The 23,325-nt window shown below is 41.7% G+C and overlaps 1 protein-coding gene across 3 annotated transcripts in view; it reads left to right on the forward strand.

Moving 5' to 3' along the window:
• RASGEF1B (RasGEF domain family member 1B) overlaps nt 1-23,325 on the forward strand; it is a 597,383-nt gene that overhangs the window by 31,313 nt on the left and 542,745 nt on the right. Inside the window, exon 1 of one of the 3 annotated variants that reach the window (XM_023252996.2) lies at nt 6,489-6,622. The exons of the other annotated variants lie outside the window; for them this stretch is intronic. Coding sequence (XP_023108764.1) covers nt 6,554-6,622 — 69 coding nt within the window. The 5' untranslated portion in view covers nt 6,489-6,553. Of the gene's footprint in view, nt 1-6,488; nt 6,623-23,325 lie in introns of those variants that run through there. 3 annotated transcript variants of the gene reach the window in all.

A 23,325-nucleotide genomic window follows, 5' to 3' on the forward strand; every position in this document is an offset into this window, starting at 1 on the left:
GAGAGGGAGAGAGAATTCCAGGCAGCCTTGATGCTGTCAGCTCAGAGCCCAATGCCAGGCTGGATCTCATGAACCGTGAAATCATGACTGAGCCAAAATAAAGAGTAGGACGCTTAACCAACAGCCACCCAGGTGCCCCTTAAAGGGGTACGATCTTAAATCAGTTAAGATTAACTTGAAAATTTTTTTAAATGTCCAAGTTCTTCATGATGAGATCTTAAAAAAAAAAAAAAAGTATTAGAATTGATGTTGTACTCAGGTTCACTGCAAAGAATGAAAAATTCTTCGTATAAAGAAGAATGTATAAAGAAGAAAATAAACAATCTATTATTTTATCACCCTGAGAGAACTATTATTGCCTTTTGGTATATCTCCTTCCATTTTCTTCTGATATATACATGTAAACATTTTACTAAGTTAGCACATACTGCATGTACTGAATGCTGTCCCCCATCCACATTATATAAAGGACATTTTCTAAGTCAGTAAATATTTTCTAAAAATATACTTTATGCTGACTATATATTTATGAATCATAATCTGTCAAACCAATCTCCTGTTGTTAGGTTTAGCAGGTTTACAAATTTTGGCTTTATAATGCTGCAACAAATATCTTTACTCATTTATTTGTCCATCATCCATTCATTCAATCAACTCTTACTAAGTAGTGGGTGCCAGGCTGTGGGCCATGAGTTGAGGATATATCATTAATCATAACCTTTCTGATAATGTTTATTACTATTACTAACTATTGACCAGGTACTTTATTAGTATTAGTATGTTAATTATTGTGTCTGGAATTTTCGCTGTAAGCATCTTTGCTGTAGATGTCTTTGCTGCAAGCATCATCACTGAAAACATTTTTTGCCATATAACTAATTGGCCATAAGGCAATTTTGCCATAAAAGATAAAAAAAAAAAAAAAAACTGGTTGACAGCTTGGTTTGATTTCTTCATTGACACAGTACTCTCATTTTTATATTATATAAACCTTAGCCTTCATAATGGTCTATACAGTGGTGTGGAGTTTTGAACCCACATGTCCCACAGTTTAGGAGCATCTATCAGCGGACATGTGATAATAAACCAAGAATAAACAACCAAATACGAAGCCTAGTTACCAATGTGCATCCTAGTATTTGGAAAACTGGCATCTCTCTCAGTGAAAGAAGAAATTTTAGCAAATGAAGAAAGAGTGTGATGCTGAATGAGAAGATGAATCAATAAGCAAAAAAAGTGTATAATATTGTGAATGAAATACTTTGGAGAAAGTGGTTAGATACAATCCACAAAGAAAAATTAATTATTTGCATGGTATTGCCATGAATCTACATATACATTTTGAATGTATTAAAATATTTTGTATTTTGCAATTAAGTCTTTTTTCTTAATTTTTAAAAAATGTTTATATTTGAGAGAGAGAGAGAGAGCAAGAAAAGGGGAGGGGTAGAGAGAGAGGGAGACACAGAATCTGAAGCAGGCTCTAGGCTCTAAGCTGTCAGCACAGAGCCTGATGCGGGGCTCGAACCCACGAACTGTGAGATCATGACCCGAGTGAAAGTTGGACACCTAACTGACTGAGCCACCCAGGTGCCCCTTCAGTGAAGTCTTTTTAATTTTGTTATCCTTTTCCGTGTTTTATTATATCGTCTTTAATGAATGCTCCTCTTGTATTTTTCATGATTTTTATCTTTATGGCAATATTGCCTCGTGGCCACTTGGTTATGCAGCAAAAATGCTTGTGGTAAAGTTGCTTACAGTGAAACTATGTAGAACCATTAATTATATGAATGTATGTTAGTATAATAATCATTGTAATAAGTTAGTATAGTAGTAGTAATGAATTAAATTCTTATGAGGTGGGTGTTATCATCCCTATTTTCCAGACAAGGAAATGGAGGCTTAAAGAATGGAAGTACTTGCTGGTAATCACTCAGCTGGTCCTTGACAGAGCTAGGGTTCAAACTTAGGCAGGCTGACTCAAGTCCTGCTCTTTTAAGCATGACGGGGACTGTGTCAGTAAAAACGACAATTGCTCCAATGGCCATGAAACGATTTTAAATGCAATACTCTCTGAGTGATTCTCTGGTTATTTTTTAGGATAAATTCTAGAAATTGAAATACTGAGTCCAAGAGTATGAACAACCCTTCAAGGTCCTAAATGGGGGAGAGGACCAGAGCTGGTTATTTATTTATTTATTTATTTATTTATTTATTTATTTATTTATTTATTGTCCTGGGTATCTGCCGTCATGCCACTAGCTAGGTAGGCAGCAGGTAATAGGTGTGGTAATGATTCAGGGCCTGGGCAGGCCCTGGAGAAAGGCTGGGCAGTGCTCTTGCTATTGAGGCAGGGTCGGTGGGACTGCCCTTTAGAAATGTTCATTTCCTCTTGATGCAGTGTGGCAGAGGGGAGGCGACATGGAGAGGAAGAGTTCATCAAAGGAATGCGTCTAGACCACAAGTGAAATGTATAGCCTTTTAAGACGAATATCATCACAAGAAAGTGCCTCTGCTCACTAAAAACCACCAGTTCAGCTAAAGACTTTCTTGATGTAGTGTAGCTTCCCTTGCGCTACACCATAAGTTACTCACATACAGCAAATGACTATCTGTACATATTCCTTCTGCCCCCTCATTACTGCCACATTCTCCCTCAAGTCCCCCTTCCCCAGATGAACATTACCTGTCCTTTGCCAGCTTTCTGTGATGCAGTATCACGTAGTAGCAAAAGCACAGACTTGATTGGCCACTGTCCTAGTCTGATTCCTGTCTGTGCCCTGTAGGTTGGACAATCTTTTCTTCTTAAAATTCAAGTATCTTTGATACACAATGCTACGTTAGTTTCATGTGTACAATGCAGTGATTTGACATGTGTATATGTTATACTATGTTTACCACCAGTGTAGCTACCGTGTGTTACCATGTAACACTGCTTCAATACCATTGACTATTTATATCCCCTGTATTGTACCTTTTATTCCTATGGCTTATTCACTGCATAACTGGAAGCCTGCATATCCCACTCCTCTTTGTTCATTTTGCCATCCTCTGGCAACCATCAGTTTGTTCTTGATCTGTTTGTGCTTTTTGTCAGTTCATTCATTTTTTTTTTTTTTAGATTCTGCATATAAGTGAAATCATGTGATATTTTCTTTCTCTGTCTTATTTTACTTAGCACAGTACCCCTAAGGTCCACCCATGTGGTCCCAAATGGCAAGATCTTATTCTTTGTTATGGTTGAATAATATTCCAGTGTGTGTGTACGTGTCACATCTCCTTTATCCATTTAGCTATCAATGGACACTTGGGTTGCTTCCATATCTTGGCTATTGTAAATAATGCTGCAATAAATATAGGTGTGCATATATTTTTTTGAATTGGTGTTTTCATTTTCTTTGGGTAAACATCCAATACTGGATCATATGATATTTCTATTTTTAATTTTTTGAGGAATTTCCACACTGTTTTCCAGAGGCTGCCCCAATTTACATTCCCACCAACAGTGCACAGGGATTCCTTTTTTCCCCCACAACCTCACCAACATTGACTGACTTTTTGATTCTTAGTTTCTTACCTTTAAAATAATACAGAGTTGGGGATGCCTGGGTGGCTCAGTTGGTTGAGTGTTTGACTTTAGCTCAGGTCATGATCTAGGGTTCGTAGGTTTGAGCCCTGTGTCAGGCTCACTGTTGTCAGTGCGGAGCTTGCTTTGGATCCTCTGTTCCCCTCTCTCTCTGCCCCTCCCCCTCATACTCTCCCTCTGTCTCAAAAATAAACAAAACATTAAAAAATTAAAAAAAATAATACAGGGTTGTTATGACAGGCAAATGTAGTGCCATGAGCAGAAAAAAATAACAGCTAACCTTCACTGAGTTCTTACTACAAGTATAACAAAACAAAACACTGTTCTAAGGGTTTAAAATGCATACATTTACTTATTCTTCAAAATAATCTGTGATAAACTGGACTCTAGAAAGCTCTCATGGTTTTCATCCCTGGTGTTACTTCTGTGATTATGTTACATGATGTGATAAAAGGGACTTTGAAGATGTGATTACATGACTAAGCAGTTGACCTGGAGATAGGATTATCTAGGTAGGCCTGGATATTATAATCACATAATCCCATGGGCCCTTTAAAGCAAAAAGTTTTCTCTGGCTGTTGGTAAAAGAAATCAGAGAGATTTAAAGTATGAGACAGGCTCAACTTGATTGCTGCTTTAAAGATGGGAGGGGTCACATAAAAAGAAGCCTGGGCAGCCTCAGGGAGCAGGGGGCGGCCGGGCTGACAACCAACCAGGAGGCAAGGACCTCAGACCTACGCCACAAGGAACTGGGTTTGGAAGTGGATTCTTCCCAGGGCCCAGAGATAAGAGTCCAGCTGGCTGCATATTGGTTTCAGCCTTTTGAGATCCTATGCAGCAGAGAACGCAGTTGAACCCACTCCCAGAACTATGAGATGATCCATGGGTGTTGTTTTAAGATGCTAAGTTGTGAGAGCAATAGAAAACAAACACAAACCATATGCATATTATTTGCCTAATTTGTAGATGCCCAAAGCAAAGCACAGAGAAGTGAAGTCACTTGTCCGAAGTCTCACAGCTATTAAATATCAGAAGTGGGATTTAGTAGTCTATCCCTAGAGCCCATGCTCCAACCCAGCGACACAGTGCCTGAGCCATTTGTAGGTACTCAATGCATATTAGTTTCCCTTCTCTTTTCTTTTTAGTGTAGCCCACAGGGCACCTAGCTGCCACATTTCTTAATTTTGCTGATGTGGGTTAGCTGGTGCTGTGCCAATGGGATTCTGGGTATAGAATACTTGGAGCATTAGTTTTACTCATTGGAGTAGGTCTTTTTATATTGTAACAAACCTGACTGAATATTTCATAGGCTAAAATGAAAAAAGATAAAACTAGAGATTTCAAAGAAAATATGTTTTTGATAATCTCTTTACTGTGAAAAATAGTTGACTGCAAAAGTTGGAGAAGCACTGAACTGATGCATTCAAACTAATTTAGTTTCACACCTTTCCTTCCCGTTTCATTTCCTAAATCCAGTGACTTTGCTGTACCAGCTAGAGTTCTGGAATCTGAATCGGGAAGTCTACATCTAGCTATTCATCACCATCCACCCAGCTATCCATCTTCTATTCATTCAGTCAAACAAGATTTACAGAGTCCTTCTATAATGCCTGAAGTGTCTCTAATAAAATGTGACTTGTGAAGTAATACAAACTTTTCTAGTTCTGCTTCCTTGCGTAGAACATTAGGTGATTTGACAAACTTTCCTTAGGGTCTCTGTCTATGGCCAATCAATCTGTTGCTTTTACAGTTCGGGTGTGCCCCGACTTCTGGATTTGCTAAGGTAGGGCAGTGCTTCTCAAAATCCATCCTGGGCACCACCTGCATCAGCATCTCCTGGGGTGCCTAATAAAAAAGCAGGTCCTGAGGTTGCCCCAAACCTTCTGAATCAGAAACACCGGGGGTGGGGGCCCAGGACTTTTGGTTTTAAACAAGTCCTCCAGGTTATTGCTATGCACACTAAAGTTTGAGATGTACAGCTATAAGGATGCAACACAGGCCTTGTGTCCTAAAAGTATCTCCCTTATTAAAAGACAACAAGCCTTATAGGTTTGGGGGGGAAAAAAAAACAAACCAAAACAGGATCACACCTGTCTGTGTGTCTCCTGCCTTGACCATCCTTTTTCACCCTAACCCCTCACCCCAGCCAAGGCCAGGGAAGGAGCTGTGATTATGGAGCGGATCTAGCCCAGCCCCCGTGCCTACAAAGTCACTTTTCCCCCTCTGGGCTACCCCTGCCTGCTCCATTCAATAACAGGGGTTGATGTGAGGAGTGGGCGTCCCTCCTCCCAGGCTCTGGAGCCCTTCCCTTCCCCAAAGGGAGGGTGGGGCTGGCGCGTGCCGGTGGGGGAGCCCCTCTGGGCAGCTCGCGCCTTGCAGCAGCCACTCGCCCGGTCAGTCAGCGGCCCGAGGCAGCCGCCTTTCCCACCCCGGTTCGCGTCGAGGAGGGGGAAACTGGAGAACTAGGTCATCCTGGCCCTCCTCCCGAAGCCGACCCTCCCGGCCGTCGCCTGCCGGTCTCCAGCCGCGCGGGGCCGCCGGAGTGGCCGGGCAGGTGCCTGCGCCGCGGTGCTGTGCCCGCCCGCTGCCCTTGCCCGCGCGCTCCGCCCGTCCTGCGGCGCCGTTGGCCCTCCCGCCACCCCCTCGGCGGGGCCCTTCCCTTTACTATGGTAATGGTGACATTCAGCGGGAAAGGCTAGCGCGGACCGCAGCGCCCGGCTCCCGCGCCGCGGGAGGCTCGGTCGGCGGAGCGGGCTGCGGCGGCCGGGCAGCAGGCGCGCTCGCCCGGGCCCCGGCCCCCGGCCCCCGGCCCTCCGGCCCTCCGGCCCCCGACCGCCGCGGGGCTAGCCCCCGAGCCCCGGCCTCGCTGGCCCCGCGGGCTGCGCGCGAGCCCCGGCCGCCCCGGCTCCCGCGCGGGGCGAGGACGCATCCGGCGCTTCGGGAGGGAGCCTGCCTCCGCGCTCGTATATGGCAAAGTTTCTCGCCGAGCTCCTGGGCTGCACGTTGCCGAGCAAGGGCGCCTCTCCCATGTTCGAGGTAGGTGGAGGGTGTGTCCCCGCAGCGACGGGCGTCCGCGGTGGCGCGGCGGCGGGCCCCGAGCGGGGCCCTGGGGTCCCCAGGAGTTGACAAGTGTGTGCGGTCTCACATGCGTGCTTTCCACCTGCAAGTCTGGGGTGGGGCAGGGCGAGGAGGAGACCTGAAGCCCGGGAGGCTGAATCCTCGCCTCCTGGACCTCAGTGAACCTGTTTTTCCTTCCTTCGTTGATAGGCGAGCACGTTTTCTGTCAGTCTGGACTGAGTTTTGCCAGTTGCTCTTTACCTAAAATGCTAGGAATGCCTGAAAATGAGCAGGATCCTGCAGTCCCTCTTTGCTGCTTACTTTGTTGTAGTGGTGGTGTTTTTTTTTTAACCTTTTAATCTGAAAAAAAAAAAAAAAGTTAACGGTAAAAAATCTTTAGGTCAGGAGGTTTCCGCCTTTTTGCCTCCTCCTGCCCCTTCCCCAAACCCCCAGCACGCTGCAAACTCCATTGAAGTTAACTCATTTCTTCTGTGAGTGAGATACATCGGGGATGAGAAGAGTTAAAGTGGGGTTTGCCAGATCAGGTGAACAAATCGCAATTCTGAAGGCAGGTACATCTAATTGCTCACACCTGCCTGAGGTGGCAATGATGCTGCTGTAAGCATCTCTGCGAGGAACCGTTTATGAGAAGGCTGGCTGGCTGGTCCTACTGAGGGAAATGGTGGCAGCCACTGTTTTATGGGAAACCTATATTGGCTGCTCGTAGGGACAGCCTCACACTGTGCACGGTAACCCCCCCCCCCCCCCAATCCCCCTTCCCTCCACAGTGGGAACAGAGTGTATCCTTTGTCTCTATCTACCACCCTCCCCCAACAGACTGCCTGACAACTAGGCCTGGACCAGAGGGTAGTGGCAGTGGCCAGTGTCCTGAGTTCTTGCTCGGTACTCCTCACTCAGTCCTAGGGCCTGACTGGTCCTCCTGACAGCCTTGGGGCTCCTCCAGGAGCTACCTCTCTGTCTGCAGTTTCCTAGCTGGCCAGAGAAAGCAGAACTTGGGGTCCTCTGTCATGGATGTGAAAGCTCGTCCTTCAGCAAGGCAACTCTTGAGGCTGCAAACTCTCAGACTCTTCCCTGGCTTCTAGTGCGTCTCTTCTCACCTTTGGCTACTGTTGGTGTTCCACCTTCTATGGCCACGTTCCTTCGATATTAGAGCTCAGATTGCCCAACCCATGATCTCTGCTGTGTGACAGATTGGTTTTTAAGCAGGCAGATCTCAATAAAAGGTGATGGAGAGGAGCTGGGAACACAACAGCAGACTGAGAGAAACCAGACTGAAATGCTTGGGTGCTTGATGGCCTGAAATCTAAAAAGAAAATAATGAAAAGCCTGAAAAAGTAAAGTTTTTCAGGCCTGCAGCTAAAATTAGCCGTCTCCTTTGGCCTGTTACATCTCTGCCCGTTTCCCTCTCTGTGATGTCAATGTTAGGTAGTGTTTGGGGGTCACTCCAGAGAGGTTAGATGCTCCTTTAGAATTGCTTTTCTCTCTGACTTGTCCTTTACTGTATTTAGATTTTTGTTTTTGTTTTTTAATTTTTAAAAAATATTTATTTTTGGGGCGCCTGGGTGGCGCAGTGGTTAAGCGTCCGACTTCAGCCAGGTCACGATCTCGCGGTCCGTGAGTTCGAGCCCCGTGTCAGGCTCTGGGCTGATGGCTCGGAGCCTGGAGGCTGTTTCCGATTCTGTGTCTCCCTCTCTCTCTGCCCCTCCCCCGTTCATGCTTTGTCTCTCTCTGTCCCAAAAATAAAATAAAAACGTTGAAAAAAAAATTTAAAAAAAATATTTATTTTTGAGAGAGAGAGAGAGAGAGAGAGATACAGAGTGTGAGTGGGGGAGGGGCAGAGAAAGAGGGAGGCACAGAATCCAAAGCAGGTCCAGGCTCTGAGCTGGCAGCAGAGAGCCCCGATGTGGGACTCGAACTCACAGAGTGTGAGCCGAAGTTGGATGCTTAACCGACTGAGCCACCAGGCGCCCCTAGATTTTTGTTTTTATTTATTTATTTTTAAAGATTTTACTTTTAAGTAATCTCTACACCCAACGTGGGCTCGAACTCACAACCTGGAGATCGAGAGTCTCACACTCCACCAACTGAGCCAGCCAGGTACCCCATGGATTTTTGTTCTTAAATTACCAACCCACATCAAGCAATTTTGTTGTCTTTGTTTGTTTATTCCTGTTTTATCTTCTAGCCAATAGATGCCCCACCTTGATTTCTTGGAATAAATGGCTCTCAATCATGGCTGGTTTGAGGGAGACTTAAAAAGTAATCAGAGACGTACTTAGACAATTAAGAAAATGAGTGGCTGTTTTGTCTTTTTTTTTTTTAACGTTTATTCATTTATGAGACAGAGAGAGACAGAGCATGAATGGGGGGAGGGTCAGAGAAAGAGGGAGACACAGAATCTGAAACAGGCTCCAGGCTCTGAGCTGTTAGCACAGAGCCCGATGCGGGGCTCGAACTCATGGACCTCGAGATCATGACCTGAGCTGACATCGGACGCTCAACCGACTGAGCCACCCAGGTGCCCCGGCTCTTTTGTCTTTGAAGAGCTCTGGGGAAAGGGAATCCCCTCTGTCCTTGCTAACTCCATATTATCTTGCTTTGTGCTATTTGCTGGGGGCAGGAGCCAGAGTCCTTTCTGCTCTCTCCCTCTTTCTACAAATGATTGATCCAGTGTTAGCTGAATCACCCCAGCAGGTATCACTTTTAATCAGTGTTGCTAGAAGAGTTAAGAGATCATCCCTTCCCCACCTATAAGAGTACATCTGCTCAAAGAGGTGAATGACTGAGTATGGAATGTGTTTTGAGGTTGCTTTCTTCTCAGGCAACACATTCTTACTCATAAATGAAGAGGCATTTGTTGAGGCCTCTATATTTGGGAGGGAGAGAAATGTGTAAGAAAGATATTCTTAAGCCTTTCTAAATATTCATTTCCTAAAAGCGAAAGTGCTAGGACATGAGAAAATTTAGGCAACTTTTCATTTCCACCAAATGCTCTCATTCTAACTTTGGAGGCTACCTTTAGTGTCAGGGGGGTCACGAGAGGAGGTGGATGTTTTCATAAGGAATGGCCTTTGGTTCCATTTTGGTTAGGAGGTGGCCACGAATGTAGGTTCTTCCTACCCAGGCCAGTTTGGTTTGCACAGAGGAGATTCTGCACAGTACCTGAAAGGGTACTGGATCCCGACAGGACCTCGTGTGTGTTTGCAGGTGTCTGACAAGGGCGAACAGGTGACTGGTATGGAGAACACAGAGGCAGAAAGTCACTGTGGCTGGAAAACAAGTCGAATGCATACCTTGTTGTGTCATTGGCAGAGGCTAAGGACCAATGCTGTGTATTTGGAACACAGTGTCTTCATGATCATGTTGTTCATCTTCCCTTTACTTTTTCTTAGTCAAGTATTTAAGTTTACAAACCAAGTCTTTGAGAAAGAATTATTAAAATTTCAAGGAAAAAAACCCCCGAAAGGATAAGAAGTTTACCTCGGTCACAGCAGTGCCTTGAGCACTGGTTAGATTTTTGGGATAATGTTTGTATGCCTCACCATACTTGCATAGCTTCTGCAGAAAGAGTGGGCTTGCTGGATATTCTGACGTCTAGAAAAGTAGGACATTGTAAGCACAGAATGGTGGTTTCAGACCTAGCACGTCCTACTTATGTGTGTCCTGTGGGCTCAGATGGATGGACGTCTGGCCCTGACCTCCATTCCTGCCCCTGTTGGCTCTGACATATTATGAACCTTTGCATTGTGCCTTCATGATAGTCAATGATGGAGTCTGGTTTAAGAGCAGAAAGTGGCAGGAGAATTATAAAGTCAGAGGCAACTGCTTTTTCTCCTTCTGGACCCCCTTCCCTCAGTCAGCAAACCTGCACTGAAAAAAAATTTTTTTTAATGTTTAATATTTTTGACAGAATGTTAGTGGGGTAGGGGCAAAGGAGACACAGAAAGGGAGACACAGAATTCAAAACAGGCTCCAGGCTCTGTCTGTCAGCACAGAGCCCGACGCGGGGCTTGAACCCACAGGCTGTGAGATTATGACCTGAGCCAAAGTCAGATGCTTAGCCAACTGAACCACACAGGTGCCCCTGCAAACCTGCATTTTTAATGCTGTGATACTTCATCATCTAACCCGGAGGGGTACCTTTCAGGAGCCACATCCACTGGGGAGAACACATCTGGCTGTACAGAAAAGGGGTGTTCAATTCCATGCCACTGTTTCTGGATGTGGTCTCTAGAATTGTCATACCTCATGTATTATGTTCTACTTATTTCCACATTCTGTTTTCTTATTTCCACCGGTATTGCTGCCTAACTGTGACTATAGCTTTATTTTAATTTATACATAATACATAATAACTGTCATTTATTGTTTACTCTGGTGGGCATTGTTCTAAGGGCATAATATACACAATCTCAGCTATCTTCCCTAATAGGTTCGCGATATAGGTGTTTACAACCATATACTTTACAGATGAGAAAAGTCAAAGTTTATAGAGTTTGAATAATTTGGTTAAGGTCACTTTAGTATGTGCTAGAGTGAGGATCTCAAAGTTCACCTACCTTCTTCAACTATGGTTACTTGGTATTTGGTGTTTTTGTTTTTTGTTTTCTACCTCAGTTTTATTCCTAGCCATACTCTTTCTCTTTGGAAATAGGAAAGGTAAACACCCTCATTGTTTCATTCTAACATTCTTTCATCATCACTGTGTTACCACTGGGATGGCATGAGTACCTTACTCTTGGAAATGTTCGATCAAAGGCTGGTTGAACTCAGAGGAATTGTTAAGGGAAAGATTCAGTTCAATCACCATAACCCTTTATAGCTAGTTTCCACTTATGAGGCACTTCCTGCACGTCCTGTTTTATTCCCCAATGACATTATGAGGTAAGTTGTGTTGTCATCCCTGTTTAGAAGTGAGGAGGCCAGGGCTCAGGGTCATTACCTGAATTGTCCAAGGTTACTTCCTACCGAGGATCTGATCCTGGACTCTGATTCCACAGTGCTTTGCCAGCGAGCTGCATTGACTCACCTGATCTTTTCCTGGCCTCTGAGTTCTGGCTCATCCGCTCGATCTTTTGGACCATTGCCAAAGTCATTTTCTTTAATAGCCCGACTGAACACAGTGTCCATTTATATACCCCCAATTCTTTGGTGGTTCCCACTGCATGCAGATGCCATAGGGGATGCAGTTTCCCCTAGACAGTGTGGTCACTACCTAAATTTTCTTGTCCAGTCTTTCCTTCTTACTGTATTCCTAGCACACTAGCAAACTTTTGTCTACATCCATTTCTTGGTCATGTCCTCTCACCACTAAGCTGTTGCTCTGCCTGGAGTTTTCTTCCACCAATTCGTCTATTGATGTTTCCTCTCTCTGCAAGGTTCCTCTCAAATTTCGCCTCCAGATCCAGCCCCTTGGACAATAACCAGCCCTCGACTGCAGGCCCCCTGAATACTGTTTGTTTCTATAGGAGACCTAGGACATCTTTCTCTTGTAACTTCTCCATGCTTCAGTTGTCTGTCTTCAATGGAGATAATAGCATTGTCGAATGCAGGTGGTGAGGGTTAAATGGGTTGGTGCCTGGAAAGTACTTAGAATAGTGTTCCATGCATGGTCATTGCTGAGGTCCTTGCCTATGCACCTCTGACCTCTTCAGGATCAAGAACTAAGTAATTTTTCTTTCCACAGCACCCACCAGAGTATTGTACACATCATTTTGCATCACATGATGGATCAAACTGATCTCATTCTGGAGGTTCATGATTTCCTTTGCCCTTAAACTATTTGTGATGTCTCTGAAGTTCCAATTTAACCAGCACCCTGTATCTTTATTTGCTAAATCTGGCAACCCTATCTTACCATTCCCCTCCTCCCATCATAACCCAGCCCCTAGACTCCAATCCCACTCAATTGTAGAAGCCTTGTCCCCCATCTTTCCTGCTTAATGGTCCCTATTGTGGCAGAGATCCTGTCCCAGGCCAAGGGAGACACCCATAGGGAATTGAAGTTGGACAGCTATCTGTCCCCACTGCCTCACTAGTATGGAAATGATGGAGTGAGCAAGCTTTCCTCTGCAAGTGTCAGGTCTGTGACTGAGAGAGTTGTATCACTGGCGTCCTGTTTATTCACTCTTCATGTGTTCACCGGTTCACTCACTCACTCACTCACTCACTCATTTAACAAATGTTATTTATTAAACCCTAGCTTTGTGGTAGGCACCCCATGGAAGCCTTCCTAAAAGACATTCAAACTGTTTTAACTGTGAGCCACAGTAAGAAATATATTTTACATTGCAATCCTGAATGCACATAGCTATTTATACCTATAACATTGAAATTAAGTTTCAAGAATAACACTTTTACTTATGACAGGGGTTGTACTTTGATCTTTGCAGTTCTGTCCTTTCCATTCCATTTCTTCCATTCTATTAAGAATTAAACAGGGAAAGACCTGCTGAATTGATTTCATGAGTTGTGACTCATAATTTGAAAAGCACTGCTATAGAGGATGGTAAGATTCTATTTTTACAGAACAATTTGTGTTCCCTCATTATTCCAGTACTATACTTACACATTATTACACTATACATTAGGAGAGTTTTGTGGTCTACCATGGGAAGCCAGTCACCATGAACAGCCTTATTTCTTGGGAGAAAATATTTCCAGGGTTTCAAACAACTAATTTACCAAATAACCTTTGATAAATATTCTGCCTCTAAATTGGGTTATAGGTTTGGCATGTTACCTGAGCATATTTTATGATGTGCTTTTTATTTAGAACACTGTAGTTGGATTTCAATTTATTTCTCTTTGCATCTACTAACGACAAACATGTCCCACTAGCTGAATTACTCCCTAGGTTACATTTACGGATCTTTCCATTTTTTATATTTTAATTGACCCCAACCTTTCCCTCTTGAAAGAACTTAGATTTTCAAGCAGTCTTTTTTCCCCCTCTAATTTGCCTGGTAAGGATTTTGATTTTGTTCATTACAATGAGCTCCTTTGTTTAAATGAATCTTACATGCTCTCATCCACTTGGTCATTCTGGTGGGCTTCAAGCATCTAAAGAATGAACCATGTGGTCAGGTTGTTTTGAAAGCAACTAATTTGGATAAGGCTGTAGCTTCAGTGATTGGATGTTGGTGCTTGATCATAAGAGAGAAGTTTGAGAATAATAGCTCCTGTTGCCACAGCTGGGCTTTCGATGAGGGTCATTTGAATTTTAAGCTAATGGATACTGAGTTTGTCTTGTAAATTCACAATTCAGTTTGTTTGAGGGCCAATTGGATTGCTCTATCACATCTGAGCCATTGTGTACGCAAAGGCAACTCTACTTACCTTTTGTGTTAGCTGCTTTTAAACTCTGCTTGTGGTCCTAAATGCATGCATTTCATTTATAGGAATATTTGGTCCCATTATGATTAGATCTGTCTAATGGCTTCTTGCTGAGAGACCATTACATGATTTTTTCCTTTTTGTATTTTGATAAGTAAAGGCTGGTGTTCAAATGGCCAGTGCTGTCTGCATGTCAAGAGGAGCAGGGATAGGAGCTTCACTCTTTGATTTATTTCCTTTTGCTTAGTTCTTTTCAATTTGTAATAGTATTCTTGTACGTTATGAATTTCTTTACTTCACAAGTCTTTGATAAAATACAATAGGTCTAGTAGTGACGTTTGTATTTAAAAAGTTCTACCTACTTGGAGTTGCCTATCGAAGTGTCCCATAAATAAAATGACAGCTTTTATCTGTCTGAATTTTGTGATGAGTAAGGACTATGCTTTCTACCCTTGGAGAATCTTAAGTGTATTCTAGGCCTATTTCTCTACATACCTATAATATATTAAGTATTCTATATCCCTTTCAAACCTCTACACTTTCAAACCAAAATGGAGGACCCATCATTCCCCTGTACCCGGCTGGAACCCACTTCTCGTTTCCAACTCGATTGTCAGCCAAAAGCACCACATATTTTCCTAGAGTAGCACTTTGGTGCCATTTTTTGCTTTCTTTTTATTTCATGAACAATCTGTCAGTGACTCCCACAGATTCTTTCTTGGACTTACACCTTTCTTTTTATCCCTACTAGCCTTTGTATACTGATATGACAAGGATTTATTTACTTATTTTTAGAAAGACATTTAAAAGAATATTTATTTATTTATTTATTTATTTATTTATTTATTTATTTATTTAATTAATTTAGAGAGCTAGTGAGTGAGCATGCGTGGGTGGGAGAGGGGCAGAGAGAGAGATAGAGGGAGAGAAAGAGACTCTGTGCTGTCAGTGTAGAGCCCGACTTGGGGCTTGAACTCATGAACCATGGAATCACGACCTGAGCTGAAATCAAGAGTTGGACGCTTAGCTGACTGAGCTGCCCAGGCACTCCTGACAAACATTTATTGATTATGTACTATGACCAAGGAGTTGTAGGGTCTGTAGGGGATTTCACAATAAGTAATGATCAGTTTGCTTCTTTCAAGTTTCCCTCTTCTCCCCTTTTCCTGAATATGCTGCTAGTATACCGCAATTCCTTTTCATTGTCACTTTCCTACGTAAGAGTCTGCCTGTGTGACTTTCTGTATCCAAAGGCTCAAGTCTTTAAGTTCTACCTAGGGTATTTTTAAGGTGCTGTTGTTAAATGTCTTACTCTGCCTAGCTAACTTTACTTCCTGCCATTAATTTTCTTCAGGGATCCTCATAGGTCATATACAAATTCTTGACCCTGTGCCTTTGTTTAGGCTACTTGTCCTATCCTTTAGTATGATGACCTATCTTAATTTTTTCCATTTTTCCTAACCAAACCCTACCTAATTCCATAGTAAGGATCCAGCCCTTCACGAGCCTTCTCCAATTACAGGGAAGAGGCTAAGAGTACACAGGCTGGAGAATCAGATACTTGGTTTCCAGTCTGGGCTCCTCCACTTCTGAGCTATGTGACCTTAAATAAAATACATCCTTGCATCTCACTTTTATTCTTTATAAAACTGGGATAATAACAGTAGCTATCTCATTGAGTTGTTAATGAGGATTAAATAAGGTAATTCAAACAAAATACTAAGCATAGTGTTTGGCATGTAGTAATTGACAAATGAGAAAATGATGATAATTATATACTCTCACCTTTTGTTTCCAAAATATACTTTCACCTTGATCCCAATACCCTGGGGTCTCTCTCTCCTTTGACTATCTTAGGACATACTTTATGCTTTTCTGAATTCTCCACAGTGCTGAGCACAACCTAGGTGCTCAATCAGTGCTCATTAATTTTGAAAATATGCCATATGCTGTTTTAGCAAAATCTGGGAACCAATTTATTTCTGAATATATTTAATTGTATTTTATGGAAATGTGACAGCCACTGTCCTTTAGTGACTTACCCCCTAATCTATGGGATGTATATTGATGCTAAGTTGGACTGCAGTTGTACCAATGACGGTAATGTACTTTTACATACAACTCTGGCAGAAGCAGTACTTGAAAAATGTACCAATTATAAATGCTATTTGAATGAAATTCAACCATAGATTGCAATATAATTAAACACAGTATTTTGCAATTGGTTTGCAAACATGTGTCCTCAAAATAAGTGAAGTGAAGCAAATCCATGCTATAAGTCAAGATTTTATTCATCAGACTTTTATGTTGCATGCTGTTGGTAGAGAATTCTGGCTGGAGGTCAGGTTAGATTATTCCAAAATTAATTTACTCCAAGAACACTTACCCGGTGGGCTTTCTTATCATATTTCCAGTGGGAAAGAGGGAGTAATGATGCCCTGCTTCTCAGGAAGCTGTTGGATGGCCTGAAAGCATGGAAATTTACTTTCATGGAGATTATTTGAACTCGGCTAGAAGTCAAGGGAGGGTGCCTACAGAGACGCACACGGGACTGAAAACTAAAGGGTGGCAGCATTATGCATCGCAAAGAACCTACAATGGGAGTCTTAAGATCTGGATTCTGAGCCTGGCTCCTTTCCTCACTGGCCGAATGCTCCTGGGGGAAATCTCCTTACCTCACTGAGTGTCAATTTTTATAGCTCTGAAATGAAAGTAACAATATTCGATTTGCTCTACTCCCAGAAATGATGTGAGGCTCCAGTGTGGTAATAAATGTGAAAGTCCTTCATAAAATGTCAAGCATTATACAAATGTGAATTGCTGTTACTGATGCTGTGATGGAGAGCACAGAAAAAGGAGGTGCCTACTTAGCATCCTGGGCATGCAAGAATCTGTTGGTGAATGGACTGTCAAGGATAGTATGGATGGTCAAGAATAGAAATACTTGTGTTTCAAAGGTAGAGAAGGAAATATGAAGCAGTCATAATTTATAACTCGAGCTTCAGCCCCTGTGCAGTAAGCCCTGGACTCCACTCGTACCTAGGGATTTACTTAAGGAAATCTCTACTTTCTAAGGACTCATTTAAGGACTAAGCTTAAATGAGTTTATGAATGAAATTCTATCAACATCGGGGGCAGGGCATGAGCAGATTTCAGTGGCATGAGGCAAATTGCAAGGAGGGATTGCGGGGCTCTGAAGAAAGTCTGAGAGTCCAGGATTGTATGCTGCAGAAATATATAGTGGCTGTTATTTGAACTCCCTCCCCTTTCTGTCTGTCCCCTGAGCCTAGCTACCCTGTGTCAGAAAAAAGAACTTGGCCCCACAACAGGGTCATCGTATGTCATTCAGAGAGTAGAACTCAGAGGAGGGAACCCTTTCAGTGCAAGGGGAGCTCTGATGGCCTGGGCAGAGCAGCAGTAAGTAGTCTCCTGCAGTAGTAATTCAGGCACATGGGCAACCTAGAGCCAGTGCATCCTATGGTTGCCTGGACTGGTTCGACAGCTCAGATGATGTAATTTCCCCCGGAGGACACCTACCAATACCAAGGAAGGAGGGATCCTTGGAAGAGAATCTGATGTTCTCAGGGTGGAGGTGGGTTTATGTGGCCAGGAAAATTTGGGTATGTGATAAGATGATTTCATTTGTAATCACATTTAGGTACAGAATATTGGTCTATATAATCCTTAATCAGTGTCCTTTCATATTCCATTTTTGAATCAGTGTAGGCCATTTGTGAAATCTAATGCCCTAGGCCTTTGCCTTTTTTTTTTTTTTGGTCCAACAGCTTATTCTTGATGTTCATTTTAGCCAAATTTCATGTATGTTAAAATGTGTTGTGTGTCTGTTAGGAGAAAGAAGGATGGTATGGGAGTGGTCAGATGCATGTACAGAGCTACACACAGGAAAACACACAATGATTTGCTTCTAGAAGGGCCATGATGATTAAACCACATGACCATTGTTTAACATGAATTCAGAAATCTCATTGATTTTATTTACCAGCTTTGTTCCAAAACCTTAAATGTGCTATGTACATGAGACCAAGTGCGTGGGACCCTGATTTTCAGGGGTTAACAAATCAAACTACTTTTTCCTTTGAATTTCTCTTTTGCTTCCTTCCTCTCCTCCAGCTTAAGGAAGGTCCTTTCTGTGACATAGCTGTGTGCGATTTTCATTTTTTCTATCTCACTCTGCAAATAGAAACTGATTTCATTTTTTCTCATGTATAAGGAAATAGTGCATCTGATTTCACAGGCCAGAAAGAAATGATTGGAAAGCAGCCAGCCAGGCCCTGGGGAACCCCCTAAAATTATCCTCTACCTTATGGACTGTCCAGATTGTTTGTATGTGTGGCTAGGGAAGATGGGGGCAGGGAAGTGGGATTTGGGAAATAAAATTTTCTCATGCCCAGATGCCGTGAGTGAGTCAGATGGCTGGGTGAGTTTACCCTGATACCTCCTGTGATTTTTAGGAGTTCATTTGCTCAGTGCCAGGTTTGGATGTCCAAGCAGCTGGGCGGACCCTCTGGAGTTCTAGTTAATTCAGCTCCCTGTCTGCACATTGTGTGGACTTCCCTTATGTGTGAAAACTTCCTAGATAAATAAAGGGGTTTCTTTAGGGCTGCATCTTGATTGGAATTGTTGTGGGTTAGAGTGACTAAGAAATATACTCTCAGTTACCAGAGTTGATGGATAATAGGCAATAATAACAGTTCTTTAGAATTTACCAAAACACCTTGCATACATAATTTTATTAGAAATGGAAAAACAGTGGGGAATTATTTGACTCTATTTACAGATGGAAAAATTAGGAAACAGGGTTAAGAAATACTAGCTTTGGAAAACAGCTTGGGTCTAAAATTATCCAGTCAACCTTGCACATAATAAAAATAATTTATCACCTTTTCTATATATGTCTTCCTCCTTAGTAGAATTAAGATGATACCACTATAAAAATACCACCAGTTGAAACCATTACTATGAAATTCTTTGAAAAATCACAAAGTAGTACCAAAAAATGTAAGGTATCTTATCTCAAATACAGTTTGGAACAGTGCAAGGTCTACCTGAATACCATAAAGTGTTATTATTTAAATGAAAAATTAGGGGGACCTGGCTGGCTCAGTCATCAGAGCATGTGACTCTTAATCTCAGGGCCATGAGTTCGAGCCCCACTTTGGGCATAGAATTTACTTTAAAAAAATAACAAAATAAAAAAAAATAATTAATTTCATCGTTAGTAAAGGTTCTTCCCTTTTCTGGCCTTGAAGAGGAATATGATAACAATTGAGATAAACTTTCATTATCTCTTTCCAAAATTATTTTCAAGCCCTTCTTTGTTCTACAAAATTAGCATAAATCCCACCTGCCATTTCTAACTATCCCCATCTCTTCCTTCAGGTTCCTTATATCCTTGGATGAAGAGTCCCCAAGCTGTGACCTATAAAGAATAATTAGATTTTTCTCTTGACAAACCATTCCTAAGGTACAACATGTTGGGGTGATGGCTCAGGATTTTATGTTGCAGCATCTCCTATCCTGCTGGTGGCTGAGAGTGTTATCAATAGTAGACAATAATCAACGATTTTGTGGCACAGTGCTTTATAGATTTTGAAGCACTTTGACTGAATCCCCTGAATGATTCTTAAAGTATTGTCATCCTCATTTGACAGACTTAGAAGCTGAGGTTCAGAGAGGTAACATGAATGTCCCCAGATAACCACAGCCAGAGAGCAATGGAGCTAGGACTTCTGTTTCCATGTTCTCCCAGTCTTTCTAGGGCAACCTAGGTGTTAATTGTGATGCCCTCACCAATGTAAGGGAGCAACCAAGCTTCATATACATTAGTCGTCTCAATAATGACTCCAGTGTCACCAAGGCAAAAGTTGGTGTTCCCCACTCCCTATATCGTTAGTGATATTAAAGCCTGCTTTTTTTTTTTTTTAAATAGAGATGCATACAACATTATATTAATTTCAGGTGCACAACAGGGTAATTTCAAATTTGTATATATTGTGAAACGATTATCACAATTAAGTCTAGTTAACATTTGTCACCATACAAAGTTACAGAATATATTTTGTCTTGTGATGAGAACTTGTAAGATTTACTCTCTTAGCAACGTTCAAATATGCAGTACGATATTATTGACTATGGTCACCATGCTGTACATTACATCCCAGAATTTATTATTTTATAACTGGAAGTTTGTACTTTTGATCACCTTCATTCGTTTTGTCCATCCCACCTCTGGCAACTACCAGTCTGTTCTCCGTATCCATGAGCTTTTTTATTTTTAAGATTCTATGTGTAAGTGGGATGATATGATATTTGCCTTTCTCTGTCTTTGACCTATTTCACTTAGTATAGTGTCTTCAAGGTCCATCTATGTTGTCGCAAATAGCACAATTTAATTCTTTTTTTTATGGTTGAATAATACTCCATTGTATATATATATACACCATGATGTCTTTATCCACTTGTCTGTTGATGGACACTTGTTTCCATATTTTGGCTAGTGTACATAATGCTACAGTGAACATGGGGGGTGCAAATGTTTTGAGCTAGTATTTTTGTTTTCTTTGGATAAATACCCCAAACCAGTATTGCTGGATCATATGGTAGTTCTTTTTTAAACATTTTTTGAGAAACCTCCATACTGTTTTCCATAGTGGCTGCACCTATCTCTTGTCTTTTCTTTTCTTTTCTTTTTTTTTTTTTTTTGATAATAAGGCTGCCCTTTAATGATTATCTTCTAGAGTTTAAGCTAAATCTTTACTCTGTCACTCATCATTTATTATTTGTGTGACCATAGGCAAATCACTTCTCTAAGCTCAATGTCTTCATCTATGAAGTGAGGACAGTGATTGTTATCCTTATAAATGAGAAAATACATGTAAAGTGTTACATACTATGCCTGACACATAATTAACATCAAATGTTACCTTTCTTCTTCTTTTTCCAGTTCATAACATTTTAGCACTGTTCCTCCTGTATTAATTCTTTGGAGGTCTGTTTTGAGTGGACATGTGATGGGTGTGGGGAAGGCTCCATTATAGATGGCACCTATTGTATACTTTGTCTGTGGCCCACATGAAAAGCAAGTTAGATGCCACAGCACTAGTGATGATAAAAGATTGGTTTAATTTTTATTTTTTTTCCTGGGCAAATAAACGAGTGTGTACTTTCTTTCTGAAGTCTCTTGCTTACAACATTCTGTGCTATGCTGATTACTCATTGAACGAGTATTCATTTAACCCCAATTTTGTGTCCTATATGTGTGCTTGGTGCTATAAGGATTACAAAAGGAACAAGACATAGCCTCTGCCCCAAGTGTACTTGAGGAGGCTTGATTTCTAAGCATGAAAACAGAGGGCTATTCTGAACTGAGTGTGTGGTAGAAAACCAGTCTGCCTATTCTGGGGAAAAGATTTCACAGACTAACTCTTTCCAGTGTGCTTCCAAATGCTGTGACAACCACTTAAAATATTTGTGAAAAGAAGCAGTCAATTCTGCTTTTCCAGATTGATGCTATAAATAGGGAGAATAAGTTATTTGTGTTTTATAGCTTTTTAAGACACAGCAATGATTAAAAATGGTAAAAAGGTGGTGTTATGCCTGAGGTTACATCAAAACCTTTTTGAAACAGTGTCTCATTATTGTATTTTTTGATTTTGTTTTGTAGTGCCTTAGGCAAGTTAATTTCCACATATGTAAAATGCTCTAAATAAAAATATCTTACTGGGCTGTTATGCAGATTATATGAGATATGATGTAAAAACACTTAGCATAGCACCTGGTACATGGCAGCGAGTATCCAATTAGCAATAGTTTTCTTTCTACATTGGCAGATATGCTCCTTGTCTTTTCTAAACTAGAGGCTTAAATTAAGTCCTCCTTTTGAAGCTCCTCCTCCTTTTATCCACTTTTATTTTCCTACCCCCTGGAGCATTTCATAATGTGTGCAGCTCAGCATGGCTTTACATACATAGCCCATCAAAGAGTTAATAATGCTGTGCTCCAACCTTTCTAGTTTGCTGGAGCTACTTAATCAGAGAAATCATTGTGGTTCTTTTCATGCAACTCACTGATGTCCAAAGCAACTAATTAGAAAGAAGGAGTATAGAAAATCAATCTTTACCAACATTGACATTTCTTCCAATTTAAGCAATTGGTTTGCTTACATTCTTTGTGAAAACCTGTTGAGATCTAAAATTATCCCAGATGACTACATTAGAGAGTTCTAATAGGTTCTTAGTATCAGAATAAAGATTATTTGAACATTAAATACATAGAATTTGGAAGGGATCCAGCATATTGCATGAACCCACTAGACAAGTAGCTTTGACTCATGACACCATTAAAGAAGCCTCATATCAAGTTGAGGGACAGTATAATTCTTTGAGAACCTAGCCTAATTAGAGGGAACCGGTTTGTGTTAGGTATTTCCCTTTGCACCTCTAGTTCTTCATCTTTCTCTAGTCTGTACTCTAGGAAGCCAACCTGTATGAAATATATCCACAGGGTTCTCTTGGCCTCAGTTTCTAATTGGGTTTGACCAATGGGGAGCATTGGCCAGAGACTGGAGGGAGTGGAGATTGTGAGGGCAAGGCATTTATTACTTCATCTTCCTATTTACAAGGTCACCTTGAGCTGGCTGTGTCCCTCTAACTAAGATCACAGCTCCTGTAAGGTGGTCTTCTCCATATAGCCTCTCTGTTTCCAACTTCCTGCAACACTCCCTTCTCTTACTACTTTCTGGGGGGCGGGGTGGGTGGGTAATGAGGTATGTTACTAGCTCCAAGATATTGTACCATGCCTTGTGGTTTTTCTTATACCCTTCTTGTATCTTGGCAAATAGTCAGAGTTTTACTGAACTTCCCTTTAAATTACCCAATTTGAATATGTCATCTGTTTCCTATTAGAACTTCAAATGATAGAGGAACAATAGCAACTTCCTCTTGAAAGGTCAAAGTGACCGTCTGAATTACTGGTTTTTAAAAAATTCTGCCAATTCATAAAAGTGCTGTGTGCCTTGTTACATGTTCAAGTAAAAGTGGATGAATTCACAAGAATGATATATAATGATGTGGCTTGTGTTGGTTGTGTTTTGTGATTAAATGGAATATTATTTGGGTTGAATGAGGATAGTGTTAAAGCTTCAGTAAATGCCAGTGTCGTAAAAGAGTAGGGCCTTTTAGAGACGGAGTAGATGCTGAATGCATTGCATCTTAACTTTTTAACTTGCATGTGAGGAATCTGAATCATCAAGAAGTTAGAGGAGTTGCCCAAGGTCAGACAATTAATATGTGGCAAAGCTGGGTCTT

This window comes from Felis catus, chromosome B1 (assembly GCF_018350175.1).
Source record: "Felis catus isolate Fca126 chromosome B1, F.catus_Fca126_mat1.0, whole genome shotgun sequence".
NCBI lineage: Eukaryota > Metazoa > Chordata > Mammalia > Carnivora > Felidae > Felis > Felis catus.